This window comes from Danio aesculapii, chromosome 21, assembly GCF_903798145.1.
Source record: "Danio aesculapii chromosome 21, fDanAes4.1, whole genome shotgun sequence".
Taxonomy (NCBI): domain Eukaryota; kingdom Metazoa; phylum Chordata; class Actinopteri; order Cypriniformes; family Danionidae; genus Danio; species Danio aesculapii.
In genome coordinates, this window is record NC_079455.1 from 32,799,179 (window position 1) to 32,816,777 (window position 17,599).

Consider the following 17,599-nt stretch of genomic DNA (forward strand, 5'->3'; position numbering starts at 1 on the left):
TAATCTATCCATCCATCCAATCCATGAATGATCCATCTGTCTTTCAATGTATTTACTGTATGCATCCATCAACCCTTGCATTAATTTTTGCAACAATGAAAGACAGGTAATCAATTTTTAATACTAATGAATCAGTTTTTATTAGAGATATACAGGTCAAGGACCAGATTTAAAATAATAATAAAAATAATTAAAAAAGTGTTTATTTATTTTTTGCTTTCTTTATTTTAAGAACTAATTTTGACAGCATATAAGAGAAACAAAATCAGCAGGTCACGCTTACAAAAATAAATAAATAAACAAATAAATTGCAAATTGCAATCAGTACATCTCTAGATTTTGTCTTAATGTTTTAATTTTTTTTCTATTTAGGTTTTGGTAATTATGCAAATATGCAATTTTGGTTTTATATATTTACAAACTTAGTTTGTTTTACATCTGGTTTGATTGTAATGGCCAAATATTACTTAAACTTATTTTTTTCATTTCAAGTAATTAATTATTACACATTATAATAATTATAACCAGAATACCATATTAACTAAAGCCAGTGCTTAATTTGAGCTGGATCTTACCAGATCCTGTTGCGGAAAATGTCAGAGATAATAGATCCAGGATTAACTTGTGCATGGTGAAAAAAAATCCTGTTTAACTACTGGCCCTATTTTCAGCCAATTCGGCTTTCTTATGTTTACAATCACTCTCATTGGTTGGGGATTGTTTCGCGCACAGCGAGCAGCGAAAATAATGGCATAGTGGCCAACCTAAATAATATTTGTATTTTAGAAATGGCAAAGAGGCAGTCACACATATTTTACATTTTTTAAAACCACGAGTAAATCTGATAATGAGCCTTATCAAAGAGATCTCGAGAAGAGAAAACTGCGCAAATGGATCAGGACAGCGGGAGACAAAAGCAAAGTGATCTCAAGTCAGCCATTTTTTTCCCCATTTTGCACATAATAATGAAGTGAACTGAATAGTGATTGTTCATACGATTTATGTTTGTAGCTACTAGGGTTGGGCCGATAGACGATGTCATCGTCCATCGCCGATGGCCATTAGACATCACGATGCTGAGCCAGCGTCGCGATCCTCTGCCCCATCCCCGTCACAATCCGCTAGTGAAAAATACACACTTAGGCCCCGTTTACACTAATACGTGTTAGTTTTTAAATTGCATTTTAGAATGAAAACAATGCACATCCACTCTGGCATTTCATTCAGAATTTCTGAACAGTCTGTTCACTTCAGTACACTGCTTCAATCTTTCACGCTTGTACTTTAATTTTAGGGAAAACCTCAGATAATGTTGGTTGGTTCCTGTTGGTTGTGCACCTTTTTTACAAACCAAGTTTGTCGACGTCATTATAACGTATTCTATTCATCACCTATTCATGCCAGAGTCCCACGGAAAAAGTGACTGACAGGTGGTAATTTGTGTGTAATTTCTCTTTATTTATTTATGATTTGGTTATGAGTAAAACTAAGACCATGCAGGTCTGGTAGTTGAAATTGAAACCTACAAATAATGAATTGGTTATGAATTAACTAATTATTCATAAATAATTCACCGCAGCCTATGACGACGATGCCATCGTCAATCGCGATGTTTCATATTAGACATCATACGATGACAAATTGGTCAACGTTGCCCAACCCTAGTAGCTACATGTTTTTATAATCCATGACTGACCTATGACGTCATAATGGCACAAAACAATTAAAGAGCCTTTAGAAATGTGATGCTCTTTTTGTGCTATCACCGTTCAGTGACATCATGTTCCGGGAAAACTGAAATTGTGTGGTGGACGTCGGTCACAATAACTTTTATTTCCTGGTTTTATTTCGGGAATTATTTGTTTACAAATTAAGTACTGACTAAAACCATTAAGAAGAGTCATTATTACATAAATGATTTGGATTCCCATTGTCATCTGTAAACCCTACTTGCACTTTAATATTCTTTTAGGATTCCAATAATATTTTATACGCAAGCCTACTTGCATATAAATAATTACAAGGTTACAAATAATGTGCATCTCACCACTCAAGCTGCTATTGAGAAGCTCCAGGTATTCGTCCATAGAGGTCAGGGCTCTGTAACCAGCACAATTAATGACCCCTTTGGAGTGGAGACCACGATCATGCGCCTGCAGAGAAAACAAAAAGACAGCTAAAAATCTGCAGTGAAGGAAATGACATGCATGTCCACTAACTGCAACACACCTCAAAATCAAATGAGGTCCAGTAACAATAGACTAACATTCTGATCATTTTTCTTGTGTTTACGTTTAATTATCTGAGCTGGGCGTGCTTGTGGTAAACATGGTAAAAAAAAACAACAACAACACTAAGTGGTTCACACTCACCGCTTTGCTCTCATGCAAGCTGATGTTGTAAGAGTCGCCCACATACAAAAAGCGGCTTCTCCATTTCTTGCTCTCTTCCAGATACTGAAATAGACCTCCAGAGAAGATGGATTTGTTCTTCAGAGGATCCTGTGATGAGAACAAACATGTTTTGAATGAATGTGAATCAAAATAATTTTTTTTCTAGATGAAAGCATGACTAAACAAAACAATGAATGATGTTTAGAGGACAACGTCAAACGCTCCCAACAGTCTGGAAAAACAAAAAAGGCCAGCTTCAACCATGTTTATATAACACGGGTCCGAGTTATTCAGCCTAAAATAAGAAATGGGTGGAGCAAATGCAACATAAAAGACATTCATGCTTGTGTTATGTCTACAATCATGACCGCAGCTTTCTGGTAATGGATGCTGAATTTAACGCTAGTGAACACACATGCCTTTGAACAGGTAATCGGTTAATCTTTGCAACGAAATACAAATAAATATGGATGGATATAAGTCCAGCTGTTTTGGCTCATAGCAATTAAAGGACTTTAAAAGTAGTACATCAAGTTGTGACCAACTGATTATTGTGACCAATTTAAGATCAAGGGTAATTGGTAATTGTGAGGTTTTGAAATCAAAGAGAAAAGAAAAAATTCAAAATTGAAGGTTGATGCTTTTTAAAATTTATTTATTTATTTTATTTTTAATTTTTTTTTACTTCATGCACATTAGTTACGGACAGAACTGAGATAATCATGGAACTCATTTTCTCCTCTTAAGCCCAATGCAATCTACTGGTTTTGACCAACATTATGCATTTTTTGCATTTTTTTTTTATTTCAGAAAAGATGGTTTTCAGCTCCTTAGACCTGCTGTTTCACTCCAAAAGCTCTACATTTAAAACTCCCAGAGGGCTATAATTTATATTAGGGTTGTAATTTTGCAACAAGAAAATGTGGACAAACATAGTAGATCATTGCCATTGTAATCAATTTGAAGGGATAGTTCACACAAAACTGAAAATTCTGTCATCATTTACTCAAACTTCACTTGTCACAAACCTGTTTAAGTTTCTTTTTTCCCTGTTGAACACAAAGTTAATATTATTGGAAACGTTTTTTGAATTTTATAACCATTGACCAACTATAGAAAAAAAATAGTCACAGGTTTCTGAACTTTTGTGTTTAACAGATGAAGAACCACTTGAGGGTAAGTGAATGAGTAATTTTTCATTTTTGGGTGAACTATTCCTTTAAGAAGGATAGAAAAGACTTATAGTTAGTAAGAGAGGTGCAATAGCACACAAAACAAAGGTTTGGTTTTAGGCCCTATCCACACGGCATCAAATTTAAATCCATAAAAGTTTAATATGTTTCTGCCTTCTGACCACACATCACTGCCATTGTTGCTGCCTGGAAATTTACTTTTTGAATGACAGGTTACAGAGTTGAAAACCTCAAAACCTTTTATTTGTTCTTTTTGATTGTTTTAGACAAAACTCCAATACATGCACAGAAGACAGCATGAGCATTTATATATAATGAATTTTGACACCCCTAGCAAAAAGACAACTTTTTGGAAACAATGATGTCATCATACCATGTGACCAGAAGGAGGAGGAAGAGCCCGGCAAGTAACAACAATGACAGATTACAGAGCCGTGTTTGCACTTATTAGCACTATTACAATAAAACCTGATATTGCAGTATCAGCAAGGCAACCAGTAGAGATGCATTAACAACTACACACATCAGATATCGTTAAATCCACCATGGTTTCCTGCTTATATCTGTTCTCATCGAACTGAATGAGGAATTCAAGTGCATGCATGCTGTATTCTTCTGTGATTATAGTGTATCCTGCGGCTCTGTCTGTGTTTGTTTACAGCACCATATATAGGTCTGGCATATACACTACACCAGGCATGTCCAAGCTCGGTCCTGGAGGGCCGGTGTCCTGCAAAGTTTAGTTCCAACGCCAATCAGACACACCTGGGCTAGCTAATCAAGCACTTACTAGGCTTTCTAGAAACATCCTTGCAGGTTTGTTGAGGCAAGTTGGAGCTAAAATCTGCAGGACACCGGCCCTCCAGGACCGAGTTTGGACACCCCTGCACTACACCATTTTACGCAGAACCCAGACATTTCTTGAAAAAACTAAAATATGTATAGACGATTCTAGAACTTCTAAAATCCGGAGAAGAAGAAGAAAAAAAAAAAAACCGATTGAAAATAGTAGCCGTATGATGATGCAAATGTAGTCATGGTTCAGTACATCACAGGTAAACATTAAACTGCTTTTTTCCCCATTTATTAGTGGTTTACTGAACATACAAATTAAGGATTTAGTTAATTGTTATTAATTTTATAATTTTACAGTAGCTTTCATAAGTTGTTTTTAAACGTACAGTTGAAGTCAGAATTATTAGCCCCCCTTTTGAATTATGTTCCTTTTTTTAAAATTTCCCAAATTATGTTTAACAGCAAGGACACACAGTATGTCTGATATTTTTTCTTCTGGAGAAAGTCTTATTTGTTTTATTTCGGCTAGAATAAAAAGCAGTTTTTAATTTCTAAAAAACATTTTAAAGGTCAATATTATTAGCCCCTTTAAGATTTATTTTTCGATAGTCTACAGAACAAACCATCGTTATACAATAACTTGCCTAATTACCCTAGTTAACCTAATTAAGCCTTTAAATGTCACTTTAAGCTGTATAAAAGTGTCTTGAAAAATATCTATCAAATATTATTTACTGTCATCATGGCAAAGATAAAATAAATCAGTTATTAGAAGTTAATTATTTAAACTAACGAAGAGATTTCAGCACATTTCTAAACATAAACTTGAGGAAAAAATAAACGGGGGCTAATAATTCTGACTTCAACTGTACATTAAAAAACAAATGTGTATATTAGTCAATTTCTATATTGAACTAGAAAGCTGTGTAAAGCGGTGTGACGCAGTTTAGCTTTTTTTCTCCTTAAAGTAACTAGTAATTAAAAAATAGGAATATGGCTCCAATTTAATGTCAGCTCAGGGGGAAATGGCTTGCACGAGCTGCAGCAGCATAATATTGCTGGAAACGGGGTATTGGAAAGATCTTTTGATTCTTTTATGTGCATGCATTTGTGTGTATTTGCTATTCAGGCCTTTGTTGTGGGTATTTAACTTGTGTGAAATCTGCTCCACTTCCTTTTAGCCAACTCCATGCCGATAAGCACGACCACAGAAAGCCTCAAAATAAGGAGGGAAACCACAAAGCAATAATAAAAAAAAAAGCAAAAGTGAAGCAGGAAGGCTGATTTCTGATCTAATTTTAACCTGGAGTGGCCAATATGTTGGACATTTCTGTCAGCCAAACGTAATGAATATTGACAGGCTTTCCCCAATCGCTCTGAGATTACATCACTGCACAGGTTTAAGAAATTGAGGAAAACATTGGAGACTTTACCTTTCTGTGTAGTAGTTGTGTCTGCGTACTCCCTCCTCCCTCAATCTCAAAGCGTACGCTGTTGAATAAAGCCACGGCATACTGCTGCTCATAAAACCTCCCAAACTCTGCCATCACGCTACTGGTGTGGGCTGGGTGGGAACAGAAACATGGGGATGTCAGTGTTCAAACAGAACCACAGCACAGGAAAGAAATGATTACTTTACAGCTACAGGGTGCACCGCAAATCAAATTGCAAATGGATTACTCACATATTGATTTAGTTTTAGTCTTTTAGTTGTGAATTGTTCCAAATAGCAGTAAGACACAATAGATAAAGATGCAAACACACAGACAGAAAAATCCTGGCTTCCTACAACACTAAACAAAACTCAGCAGTAATTTGATCCAAGGTTTTCGCTGACTAGACCTAAAGTGTCAAATACAAGTTACGGTCTGCTGCCAAATGCACATCATGGGCCTGTGTGTGTGTGTGATATTTTGAGAGAAATAATTGGGAGTGGGAGGGGAGGGTGATTACAAAAATGTCAGCCTATTATGATTTTAATAATGCATTGTTTGAATGCTTCAAAGTCGAATATACAATGTAAAAAAGAACAGTGCAGTTAATTTAATAATATGACTTGCCTTTACACAAATATTAATGAAACTTCCTTATACTGGAGAGAAACAAGCTACATGAACTTAAAATGATTAGGCTAGACTTACAGGGATAGTTCACCCATGAAATGAAAATTACATCTCTTCTCATGTGGTTTTACAAATCTATTTAAGTTCCTTTCTTGTGTTGAATTCAAAATAAGATATTTTGAAGAATGCTAGTTGCTATGGCATTCATACACTTTCATAATAGGGAAAAATTTTTTTTTCTAAATATCCTTTTTGTGTTAAACAGAAGAAACAAACCTAAAAAGGGAAATTATAAAGTCCAAGGCACTCGAAAAAAGGTTTTAATTTATTATTATTATTATTATTATTATTATTATTATTACTACTATTATTATTAACATGGCTATTCCATAAAACTGCACATACGCATTTGGGCAAACACTTGCCTTCATCAGGGTAATGGAGTTTAGAAGTGTCTGGAGTAATTTGAGCACTATGTTCACATGACTCAGTTCAATATATTGAAAGGTTTTACTTTATGAATCCCCTAACCAAAGAGCACCAATACATTAATTACCCCTGAATCACTTTTTGCTTGATTTTGAAACTCAAAGAGGGTTTGAACAAGTGAAGGGTGAGTAAATGACGTAAATGAGATTTGGAAAAAAAAAAAAAAAAAAAAAAAAAAAAAAAAAAAGTCAACTTTCATTTATTGGTCAATTTTAAAATTCCCAGCATGCTTTGAGGCATAAGAAAAATAAATGCTGAATATAAGTGTGTTATTGTGTGTGTTTTTGCACAGGTTTATCTAGCACAACATTAAACACTGATTCATGGCTTCCTATGTTGGGATTCACAGAGATTTCAGTTATGCTGAAATTTGTAGGTTTACCATTGTGGTGAAGAGTGGAGTGTGATAAATAAATAATAATAATAATAATTTAATAAAAAATTAAATAAATCTCTTTAACTGTCACACCAAGAATTTTTTTTTGGATTGCAACTCCTAATGATGTCGCTAGTTAACACACTCAATGCTTTTCAACATCCCAGAATTTCTTTAATATCAACCAAATGGTTATGTCGGTTTAAGGTAAGGAGTACCGGAATTAATCCATATACTTTGAAAAATCAGAAAATATGAAGTGTAAGGCCAATTTATTTAAAAACAATCAAATAAAAATTTTTTGAATACTAAATCATCTTTATTTTTTTGAAGTATGCTATAAAATATTTCAGATTCCATTTAACTTGTAGTAGTGCAACAGGATTATGTTTGTTAGATTTTTTTGTAAACCAATAACTCTGTGTGTGTGTGTGTGTGTGTGTGTGTGTAAACCATTATTTAAAATAGTCATTCTTTAAAACAGTATAAACATGGTCAACATTTGGTAAAAAGGGCAGTTATAGGATTAAGGACAATCATTGATTTGATCAATTAGCCTAAATCAAACTTAATGTCATGCCAGAATATTTCTTTCAATTGTGGAAATATTGTTTTGAATTGAAGTACAAAGTGAGAGCTATTGACAAAAGAGACTGTTACAGGAATCTGATTGTGGTTACACTTCACTATATGTGAAAAAGTAAATAAAATAGTAATCTTTTTTTGTTTTTTAATCTCAGCCCTATACAGTTTAGAAAATTTCTAAAAATCTTTTAAAAGTATATTAAAATAAAAAAATAATATATTGCAACAAATAAATCTATTATTAAAATACAGAACATTTTATTAAAACAATATTATACACACATAATATATACATACAATTAATAAATAATATTCATGTTTATAATATAAAGTATAAACATTACAATTACTTATACTGTATATATTTTTGTCATAATTTACCAAATATATATTTTAGATATAACTGCAAGATCACAGTTATAATAGTCAAAATAACCATATCAAGATTTCACCCAAATTGTGCAACCCTCATGTACTCCATATCAACATAACGGTCATGTGGAAATAGATTTTCCTCAGTGCAAACACTGAACACTTCACTTTCCAGAAATTCAATAGGATTACAACACAAAGAACGTCCAACAATAAAAGGGATTTCTTGATAAAGGGAGAGAGTTGCAAAAACAGTCAAGTGTGGAAACATACAAACACGCTGTATGAACATACACATTAAAAATGAAAAAGACCTGAGCCTGCAGGCTTATCAATGCTTTATGAAAAGAAGATGGTGCCATCAAGAGGAATTTGCTTATATAAAGAGGCCAATAAATGGAAAAAGTGACGCATGATTAGACGCGATTACATTTGAATGCCACATTCAAAGCATCTCGGTCTAGTTAGTTTTACAGCAAATGATATCCCTGGCATTTAACATTGACACGAGCTCAGCACTGGGATGAAAGCTGGCGCAGTACTGTAGGCTATGTGAAAGGAGATGTTTGCTTCCATAAGAACAGGAAGGAACAACCTGACAGGGACGGAAAGGGAAGAAGGCCACATCTGATGTCAGCCGAATTTAGAGCACTGCACCTGAAAGTACGGATGGCCTTCTGGGTATTTTGGTTTACTGTACCCTAGCCTTGGTCTGCACTCTGCACAGGAAGGAATCTCTCCACTTACACTTCATTTCTTAAGTGCTTCATCAGATTAGGAGCTTCTAGTTACAGGACATTTGAACATGAAAAGCATGTTGTTGTATTTGCATGAACGCAGCAGCCGCTGTGTCTGTCAGGGCAGACCGTTCTCCACTATTGTATTAAACTAGAATAACTTGTAGACTCAGTTTGCTTTGGCTCAGTGTTGACTATTCTACTGTGTTCATTCACATGTATATTTGCAGAAAGTATTTCAAAGACAATAAGCACAGATGGAACAGACGCTGATGTCGAATTCACTGGAAAACGGCTACGTAAACCTTGAAATGTAACACGACTGTAAACACTGCACATCACGTCACTCGTCACATCTTAAGAAGACACGTTTCAATCAGAATGCTTTAGAGTTGGGGTTTTGAAACTGGGGCCAAAAAAAGTTTGTGGAAAAATCTACATTAATTTAATAATAATAATAATAATAATAATATTAATTAATAATGTATGACCATAACAAGTACAGCTCTGTAGTGTGTGCAAAAAAAAAAATCTAAATCGAATTTATTTTTTAAATATATTATCTTATTCATTGGTCTTCATTGATTGGATCTCCCCTGTACAAAGATTAACAAAATTGTACGTCTAATGAATTAACAAGCTAGATTTAAGCAGGGTCAAGCAAGGTTAGTAGGTCAGACGTATACTTGGGGGAAAAAAAAAATCCTGTCCTTAAAATGATTTAAAACAATTACATACTAACATGTAAACACTCAACAAAATGATGTTTGCAGTTTGTTTAAACTACTTAATTAAAATAAGCTAAAACACAACTATTGAGTGTTTTGAGAGGACAACTTAAATGATTTATGTAAAATCCACTTAAAGTTGTAAAAATTAATAAGTTAACTTAATTCCTTCATGTTGTTGCAACACAAATAGATTGTGTGGAACCCAGCATTTATTTTACAGTGTATGTATGTGAAATTTGTAGCTTAACATAAATTCACAGAGCAAAGTATATGTTAACATTATATTGAAACATGTTTATATTTGCCAAAACAACTAACCACAGAGTTACAGGAGAAGAATAATATCAATCTGTAACATTTTTTATAATTTAAATGAGGGAAATAAACATGTTATGGATGTGACCAAAAAAAGTCTGCGAATTTACAGCATACAACCTACTTTGTAGAAATTCAGTGAATTAAACTGCACAACCCAAAAGAAACAATGCTAATAAGGAGTTGTGCACTATAGAACAAACATGATTTATTTCATTTTACCTTCCATTTTTGCATTTATGAGGGAAAAGCTTGGTTATGGACGTGACGTTTCTTCGTTATGGATGTGACTAAAGTTACATTGCCACTTGTATATAATTGTTTGAAAAAAACTGACAGAGACATTTTTGAGTATTTTTACAATTCTGTAAAATACAAGTATACACAAAAAACCTAGAAAGGGTTTTGCTATTTTGGTAACGTAATTTTTTCATGGCAAGGTTGACATTTGCATGGAATTGCTCGTATTTTTTAATAATATAGTATTGGGCTGCACTATATATCATTCCAGCATCGATATCGCAATGTGCACATTCGCAATAGTCAAATCGCAAGACATTCAATGTTGAGTCTGAATTATAGTTGACCAGGAGCCACAGAATTGTATTACTGTATATTTAGGATTTATACACTTTCTGAAAAAAATAAAATGTAAAAAATCTTATAAAAATTTTAGTTTCTAGTGCAAATTTCTACATTACATTTTTTTTTAACTTACCCCACTGGCTGATTATTTTACTCGTCTTAAGAAATAAGTCAGGAGAGTTTTTCCTTAAGTTGAACAAAACAATATGCTCACTTGATCATCTAACAATTAAGATGTTTGTACTAGAAACAAGACAAGGCAAAGAAAAGCTATTTATTGCATAGTGATTATTCGATTTCTGTACACGAGTACTGTTAGACTCCCCAGCAAACTGCAAAATAGTGCTAATTCAAACCATCTTTTAAAACTTCTTTTCACAATATTTATCGTAGAAAAAAATATCACATCAGTTTTTCCAATATCGTGCAGCCCTAATATAATTTAGTATAATATAATATTTAATGCTATTTAAATTAACGTTAAAGTGATATTGTCCTCATACTTTGAAAAATGCAGGTATACATGTAAAAACATCCTTGATTGGTTAGCTAACAAAATAAACTAATATTTAAAACATGGTTACTGATGCTACCAATAATACCACCTTAAGTAATTAGCAAATCCACAAAACTGTAAAAAAAAAAAATCCTGGTTGCCTTATATTTTTAAGCTGAATCAAATTAACCTTAGGAGTCCATATAAGTTACGGTAAACTGACTTGAAACAACTTGCATAACTTGTAAAATTACTTATAAAAAGTTAGAACATGATTAATCTAGTTTAATATGTTACAATGACCTAAAAACCTATGCTGTCAGAACTAATTGATCATATAATTTTTTTTAAGTGAAGAAACATATTAGACTACTTTAAATGTACTTTAAAAATGAAGATGCATTTCCATATTTGAAAAGTTAGACTAAACTAGGATGCACTGATGTATAGAAACAGTGCTGACTCTGCTACATTTATTAAATAAATACTTTCTATTAATATCATCAGATAAAAGTTATTGGTAAAAGAAATACTGAATCTCCTTTGCAGATTGTCATATTGTAATCATGTGTTTATAGTAAATTGTGCCCATTTAAACGTTGAATGTTAAGTGAATCCGATCCAAAATTTATTTTGATGAATTATGCAGAAAATCTATCTAGTACTGTATAGTGCGGTATGCAACTCCTTTGCCTTTTGCTGCTTTTTCAAACTACTTACTTAAAATGAGTTGAGAAACAATTCTAAAGGTTTTTAGGGACAACTTAATTAAGTTCAATCCACTTAAATTTGTAAAAACTTAAGCTAACTTTGTTTATGTTGGGACAACATGAAGGAATTGTGTGAAACCCAGCATTTTTAGTGTACAAATGTCTGAATTGTATAGCAATTGGGGGGGGGGGGGGGGGGGGGCAATTTGTTAAAATTGGTTTTGTATCTGGAAAAAAATCATATCAGTGTATCCCTCAAAAATTACTAAAAAAAAGCTGCATCATGCATGCCAGGCATGTTTGTGATGTGACTTAATAAAGAAACACTGCACACGTCTATGTTGTTTTGATTGTCAAGTACTAACACATACATGCCCATAAACACGTGCATGCATCAGATTTCTCAAAATTGTGCTTTTGTAATTAACACAGTGATCCCACTAGTAAATGTTTGCATTTTCAGGCCCCCAATTGACATTGTAGATTAAATAAATTGCCAAAAGATGCATTGGTCTTCCAATTATAGGTCAGGCAAACATCCCCCAATTGTTGGATCTATAAGTCCAATGCATTAATCATTGCAAGAAAGGAACCATGAAGATCAAAAGCTGACACACATCCCCTCTCACATGCACAGTCAGCAGATGAACCCCTCGCTATCCATAAAACAGAGCGAGAGAATGAAAGACAAGGGGGAGACAGACACACAGAACGAAAAGTATGAGGGCTTGATGACACCTTTAGATGATCCTCCTCCCCATTACTCAAAGACATGCTCACACTTGCACTCACGCTCTCAAAAAACACACTCAAATAGTTCACAAGGGAGGTCTAAAGATCCCGAAAGGAATTTCCGGTGTCCAAAAACCTCCCGTCAACCTCTTGACCTTATGTCCATCAACAGTGAACATCTTTATAATTTCTCCAGGCTTCATAAAGGGAGTCTATGAGGGTGGCTTTCCCTTCTGATGACCAAACATCTCCCGACAGAGTTCATTTTAAATGGGCAGAGTCAGTGTTTCATTATAAAAAGCACAAGCGTCTGCATTAGATCCACCTTGCACTGATCTCACCGAACTATTTCACAGAAATGAGCTCTGAATGGGATAATTATTTCACGAAGCAGAGAACCATTTTCAATTCAATTAAACTGTTTTTTATGCGTCTCAGAACATTTTACATAACTGAAAATAGTTTTAAAGAACAGTTAGGCAATGACTGTTTCATATAGAAATAATTCCTATGATTGGCTTAAGGGAAAAACATGAGACGAAGCTCCAAAACACAGCAACCACCACTGACGTCACAAATTATGGACTGCTAACATTTCATTTCCCATGTGTCGGTCTGGTTGGTGCTGGAAAACTATGAAATATTTATGGAAGTTTCTAGGAAAACTCCTTAAGCAAATGTGCTGTAAACTTAATTGCGGTACTGCACACTTCAAAGAATAAAACCTTTTTAATGAGAAGAGCATGTGTCTTTTTAATAACGTGATTATTTCTGACACGCTTGAGAGAGAGGAACTAATATATGGTTATGGAAGTGTGTCTCTGCAGGACATTATTAGTTCTCCAAACCAAGCAGAGGAACTAAAACAGCCAAAAATACTGCACAATATGAAAATGCATAGTCTTAACATTATTACACTGTAAAATAAATACTTGTTGCCTTAAATTAAAGTTTAACTAAATTTACTAGTAATTTCAACTTGCATCAGTTAAACAAACGAATAAATTAATTTGAAACCTTATTAACAACAATAATACAAAGTTAAAGTAACAGAAACATATGTTGTTATGATTTTTTGATGATTTCTTTTTTAAAAGTGGAGCAGAAATTATTGAAGCCCACAGAACTACTATTAAAGGGTTAATTTAAAATTACTCTTAGTAACATAAGCAAAATGCTAAACATGTATAGCAACAGTTTGTTTATATAAAGACAAATATTACTCACTATTTCCTCGAAGAGGAATGTAAACCAGTATTGACTGGGCGGTCGGCCTTATTTTAAATTTGTTGGTTAGTGTACACACGCCGTGGTTAACAAAATTCCTTCATGATTTACTCACCCTTGTGAACTTATACAAACCGATGTGACTTACGTTATTCCTTACACGTGGAACATTTTTTAAAAGTTAGGCATATAGACACTGGCTGACTTATAAATCATGACAGGACGTTTTATTTTAATTTATTTTTAGTTTTGGAGCCTCTCGAGTCTCGCTTTCTGTCCCACGTTTCTTTAGATTAAGTAACACGAGTCTCCTAAAACACTTAAATATTCGGAGATTGTTGTACCGTTTACTAACACATATAATGAAGGTTAACAACAATAATGTGCTGAAACAACTGTTTAAAACAAACACAAACGCGTTTTACCTGTAATCATCTCCCGCTTGGCATCGTCCAGATTGGTAGAAATCACGTCACCCATGATCGCGATTTAAATGACAGCCACGGATATTGAGGAAAGTTCCTTTGAATCTGAAACTCAGGGAAACACTACAGAAACGTGTCTGCCAAATTAATCATCACTGGTCACTTCACAGCTTTGCGTTCATTTCGCATTGACGTCGCTTCACCGACTGCGTGACGCCCTCTGAGAGAATCCACACTCATTTAAACTCGTTCAGTCAAATGAGTGACATTCAGAGGGCGTGGCTTACAGAGGCGGACACACCCAACCTCACAACAAACCCACTGTTGCGCTCTCTATGGTTATGCTTTGATCAGAGAATTCATACAATATAGCTTTGTTATATTTTTGGGTTGTTGTTTATTTAATTATTAATTAAAGGCAAAAAAAAACATTCTGGTATCAAAACGACTTTTCAATCTGTTTAATATTATTTGTTCAACAGCTCATTTTATTTTTAACTTTAAAACTGTTCCAAACTTTACATTTTCTCTAGAAAGTCCAAACTACTATTTAGAAATATGAATTATTTAAGGATTCCATTCTTTATGTCTATAAATATTTATTTATTTATTTATTTTATTCAATATTTATGCTTTATGTATTTATTTTAAAGTTTGCCACTTATTATAGCTTAAAATGCAAATATTACAGTATTTCATTAAATAAAATATCATGAAGATTTTTTATGAATGAAGGAATAAATAAATAAATAAATAAATAAATAAATAAGGCTTCCACTGTTTGTCAAGGAAATGACAAGGAAAAGGCAAAATGTTGTTAAAATTATTATTAAATACAATATTTTGTATTAATAACAATGATAACAACAATTCATTACATTTCATTATGAAAAAATTCTGATTAAATATTATATGTAAACAAACAAACATATTAATAAACTAAATATTGCTTTGTAGTTCGGCATAGTTTGTGCCAAATTAATAAGAGTTGTTAATAATAATAAAAATTATACTAATTATAACTAATATAAATAATATTATAACTAATAATAGCCACAAAGTAATTTTATAAACAGTTATATATTATATATAAATAAATATTATAATTGAAAATACTACTATTTTATTTTATAGTTTTCCACTTAATATAGTTTAAAATGTTAAATATTAAAGTATTTAATTAAATAAAATATCATGATGATTTTAAAGCACAAATGGTGCATTTTAAAGGCCCCTGCCTATATGCATAACTTTCTAAAGACTGAATTATGACTTATGTTGAAAATTAAGATCGTAAATAATAATAGCTAAAATAAAGTGTCGTTTTCCCATTGATGGGTTGCAGCTGGAAGAGCATCTGCTGTGTAAAACATATGTTGGATAAGTTGGTGGTTCATCCCACTGTGGTGACCCCACATTAATAAAGAGACTAAGCCGAAAAGAAAATGAATGAATGAATGAATAATGTGTCATGTATAACTAAAGAGCAAAACTATTTAATCATGTTTGATAGACGTTTACCGCCCTCATGTGGACTAAATGCTGCACTAGCTATCAAGCAATAATGATCACTCAGGATTTTTTTTATTGCACAACCATCAGGAACATACATTCAACAACACAATATAAAAGGTGAACATAAAAAAAACTAATGTAACAATGGTAAAAAAAAAATAATAATAATAAAATTAATTAAAAAAATTTAATCCACTAAGCATAATGTACAGAATTTCTACACATCCATTGATTTTAAGAATTAACAGGGGAATCAAAAAAATATTGTAATAATTGATACATATCTCAGATGTTTTGCTTTTCAACAATTTCACAGAAGAAATAAAGACATCAAAATCAATAAAAAAAATTGTAGCACTTTATTTTGATGGTCCATTTGAATATTAGTAGACTGTCTGCTTAATATCTGTTGATACTGCTCCTTCAACAGACATTTAACTGACTATAAGAAACTTTGCGAGCACATGTCAACTTACACTAACCCTAACCTAACAGTTTACTTATAATCTAATGAGAATAAGTTGGCATGTAGATGCAATGTATCTTAAATTCAACAAACGGACCATCAAAATAAAGTGGGACCTAAAAAATGTGGGAGATGACATAGCAAATTTCTGTTTATGTGAAATGTTGTCAGATTAACAATATATTCAAGACTTTTGTTGGATTTGTTTTCATAAAAAAAATTATATCTTTTAATGTAAAATAATAACCAACTTTTGTCATTTTAAAAATATATATGCTAGATCGTTCCAGGAACTGTTTACAATGTTACATTAAAAAAATAAATAAATAGATAAAGGCTCTCTTTATCTGCATTACAGAAACCACAGATGTCCTCCATTTCAATGTACTTTGATAATAAAGATTCTACTGTGTAAATTGTATGTAGTATTTTAAAATGAATCTTTACAATTTTATTGTTAATAGAGCATTTGAAGGGAGTTTGATGATCACTCATGATGATATAATAATGTAGACTACATGACAATGCATTGTAAAATATTGCTACATTGTAAAACCCAAAAAGTTACGGTAACTCACACCGTTTGAGGAAACAGATTGCAACGAACCATTTAAGTTCAAAACTAATCCTAATGAGTACTGTGAACTTAATCTATTTGAGTAAAAAAGCAATATGAGCACAGTAAATCCCGATAAATGAAGAAAACTCAAACCAACTGACTACTGTAAAACCCAATAAGTTAAGGCTACTCAAACCATTTGAGTTAAAAACGAATCTATATGAGTACAGTGAACTTACTCCATTTAAGCTGAAGTAATGAGGTAAAATGAAGTTGAAGTAATTAACTCATTACCTTCAACACTGTGTTCAAAACTCTTTTCAAATGAGTATAATTAACCTTCAGTAAATTTTGAGTTAACGACACTCATTTTATTTGATAAAGTTGACTGTTGGGTTTTACAGTACATTTTTTAGGCCAGCCTATGTATTTAGTTACACCAACTTGCTTTGATAATATATTTCAAAATGACATTTAATAGGAAATAATCAATCAATTAAACACATTTATTTAATAGTGAAATTAAAATTAAATCTAAAATACTAAACATTTACCGCTTTTTCAGCAACCCGCTCTTTAATGTCAAGTAGGCGCAACCAATGTAAAGACAAGAAACAGATGCAGGGTATTTTACAACCTCCATTCATCATGGCATGCAGAATGAGCGTGAAATGAATAAAAGGATCCACTCGTGATTCTTCGTCCGCGCCCTCAGCGGTTGGCAAGCGCGCGGCACACAGAATATCGCGGCGCGCGCTCGGTCGCATGTGAGGCGCGGGAGGGGCGGGTGTTACGCAGTGACGAATCTCCGCAGTCAGAAGCTGTGAGTGCGCAG

The 17,599-nt window shown here is 33.1% G+C and overlaps 1 protein-coding gene across 1 annotated transcript in view; it reads right to left on the bottom strand.

The window, feature by feature from the left end:
• niban2a (niban apoptosis regulator 2a) overlaps positions 1–14,457 on the bottom strand; it is a 50,824-nt gene extending 36,367 nt beyond the window's left edge. Inside the window, exons 1-4 of the mRNA XM_056446005.1 lie at positions 14,225–14,457; positions 5,815–5,945; positions 2,373–2,501; positions 2,048–2,153 (exon numbers count right to left, since the gene is read on the bottom strand). Of these exons, the coding sequence (XP_056301980.1) occupies positions 2,048–2,153; positions 2,373–2,501; positions 5,815–5,945; positions 14,225–14,279 (421 nt within the window). The 5' untranslated portion in view covers positions 14,280–14,457. The remainder of the gene's footprint in view (positions 1–2,047; positions 2,154–2,372; positions 2,502–5,814; positions 5,946–14,224) is intronic.
• Positions 14,458–17,599: the final 3,142 nt, after the last annotated feature.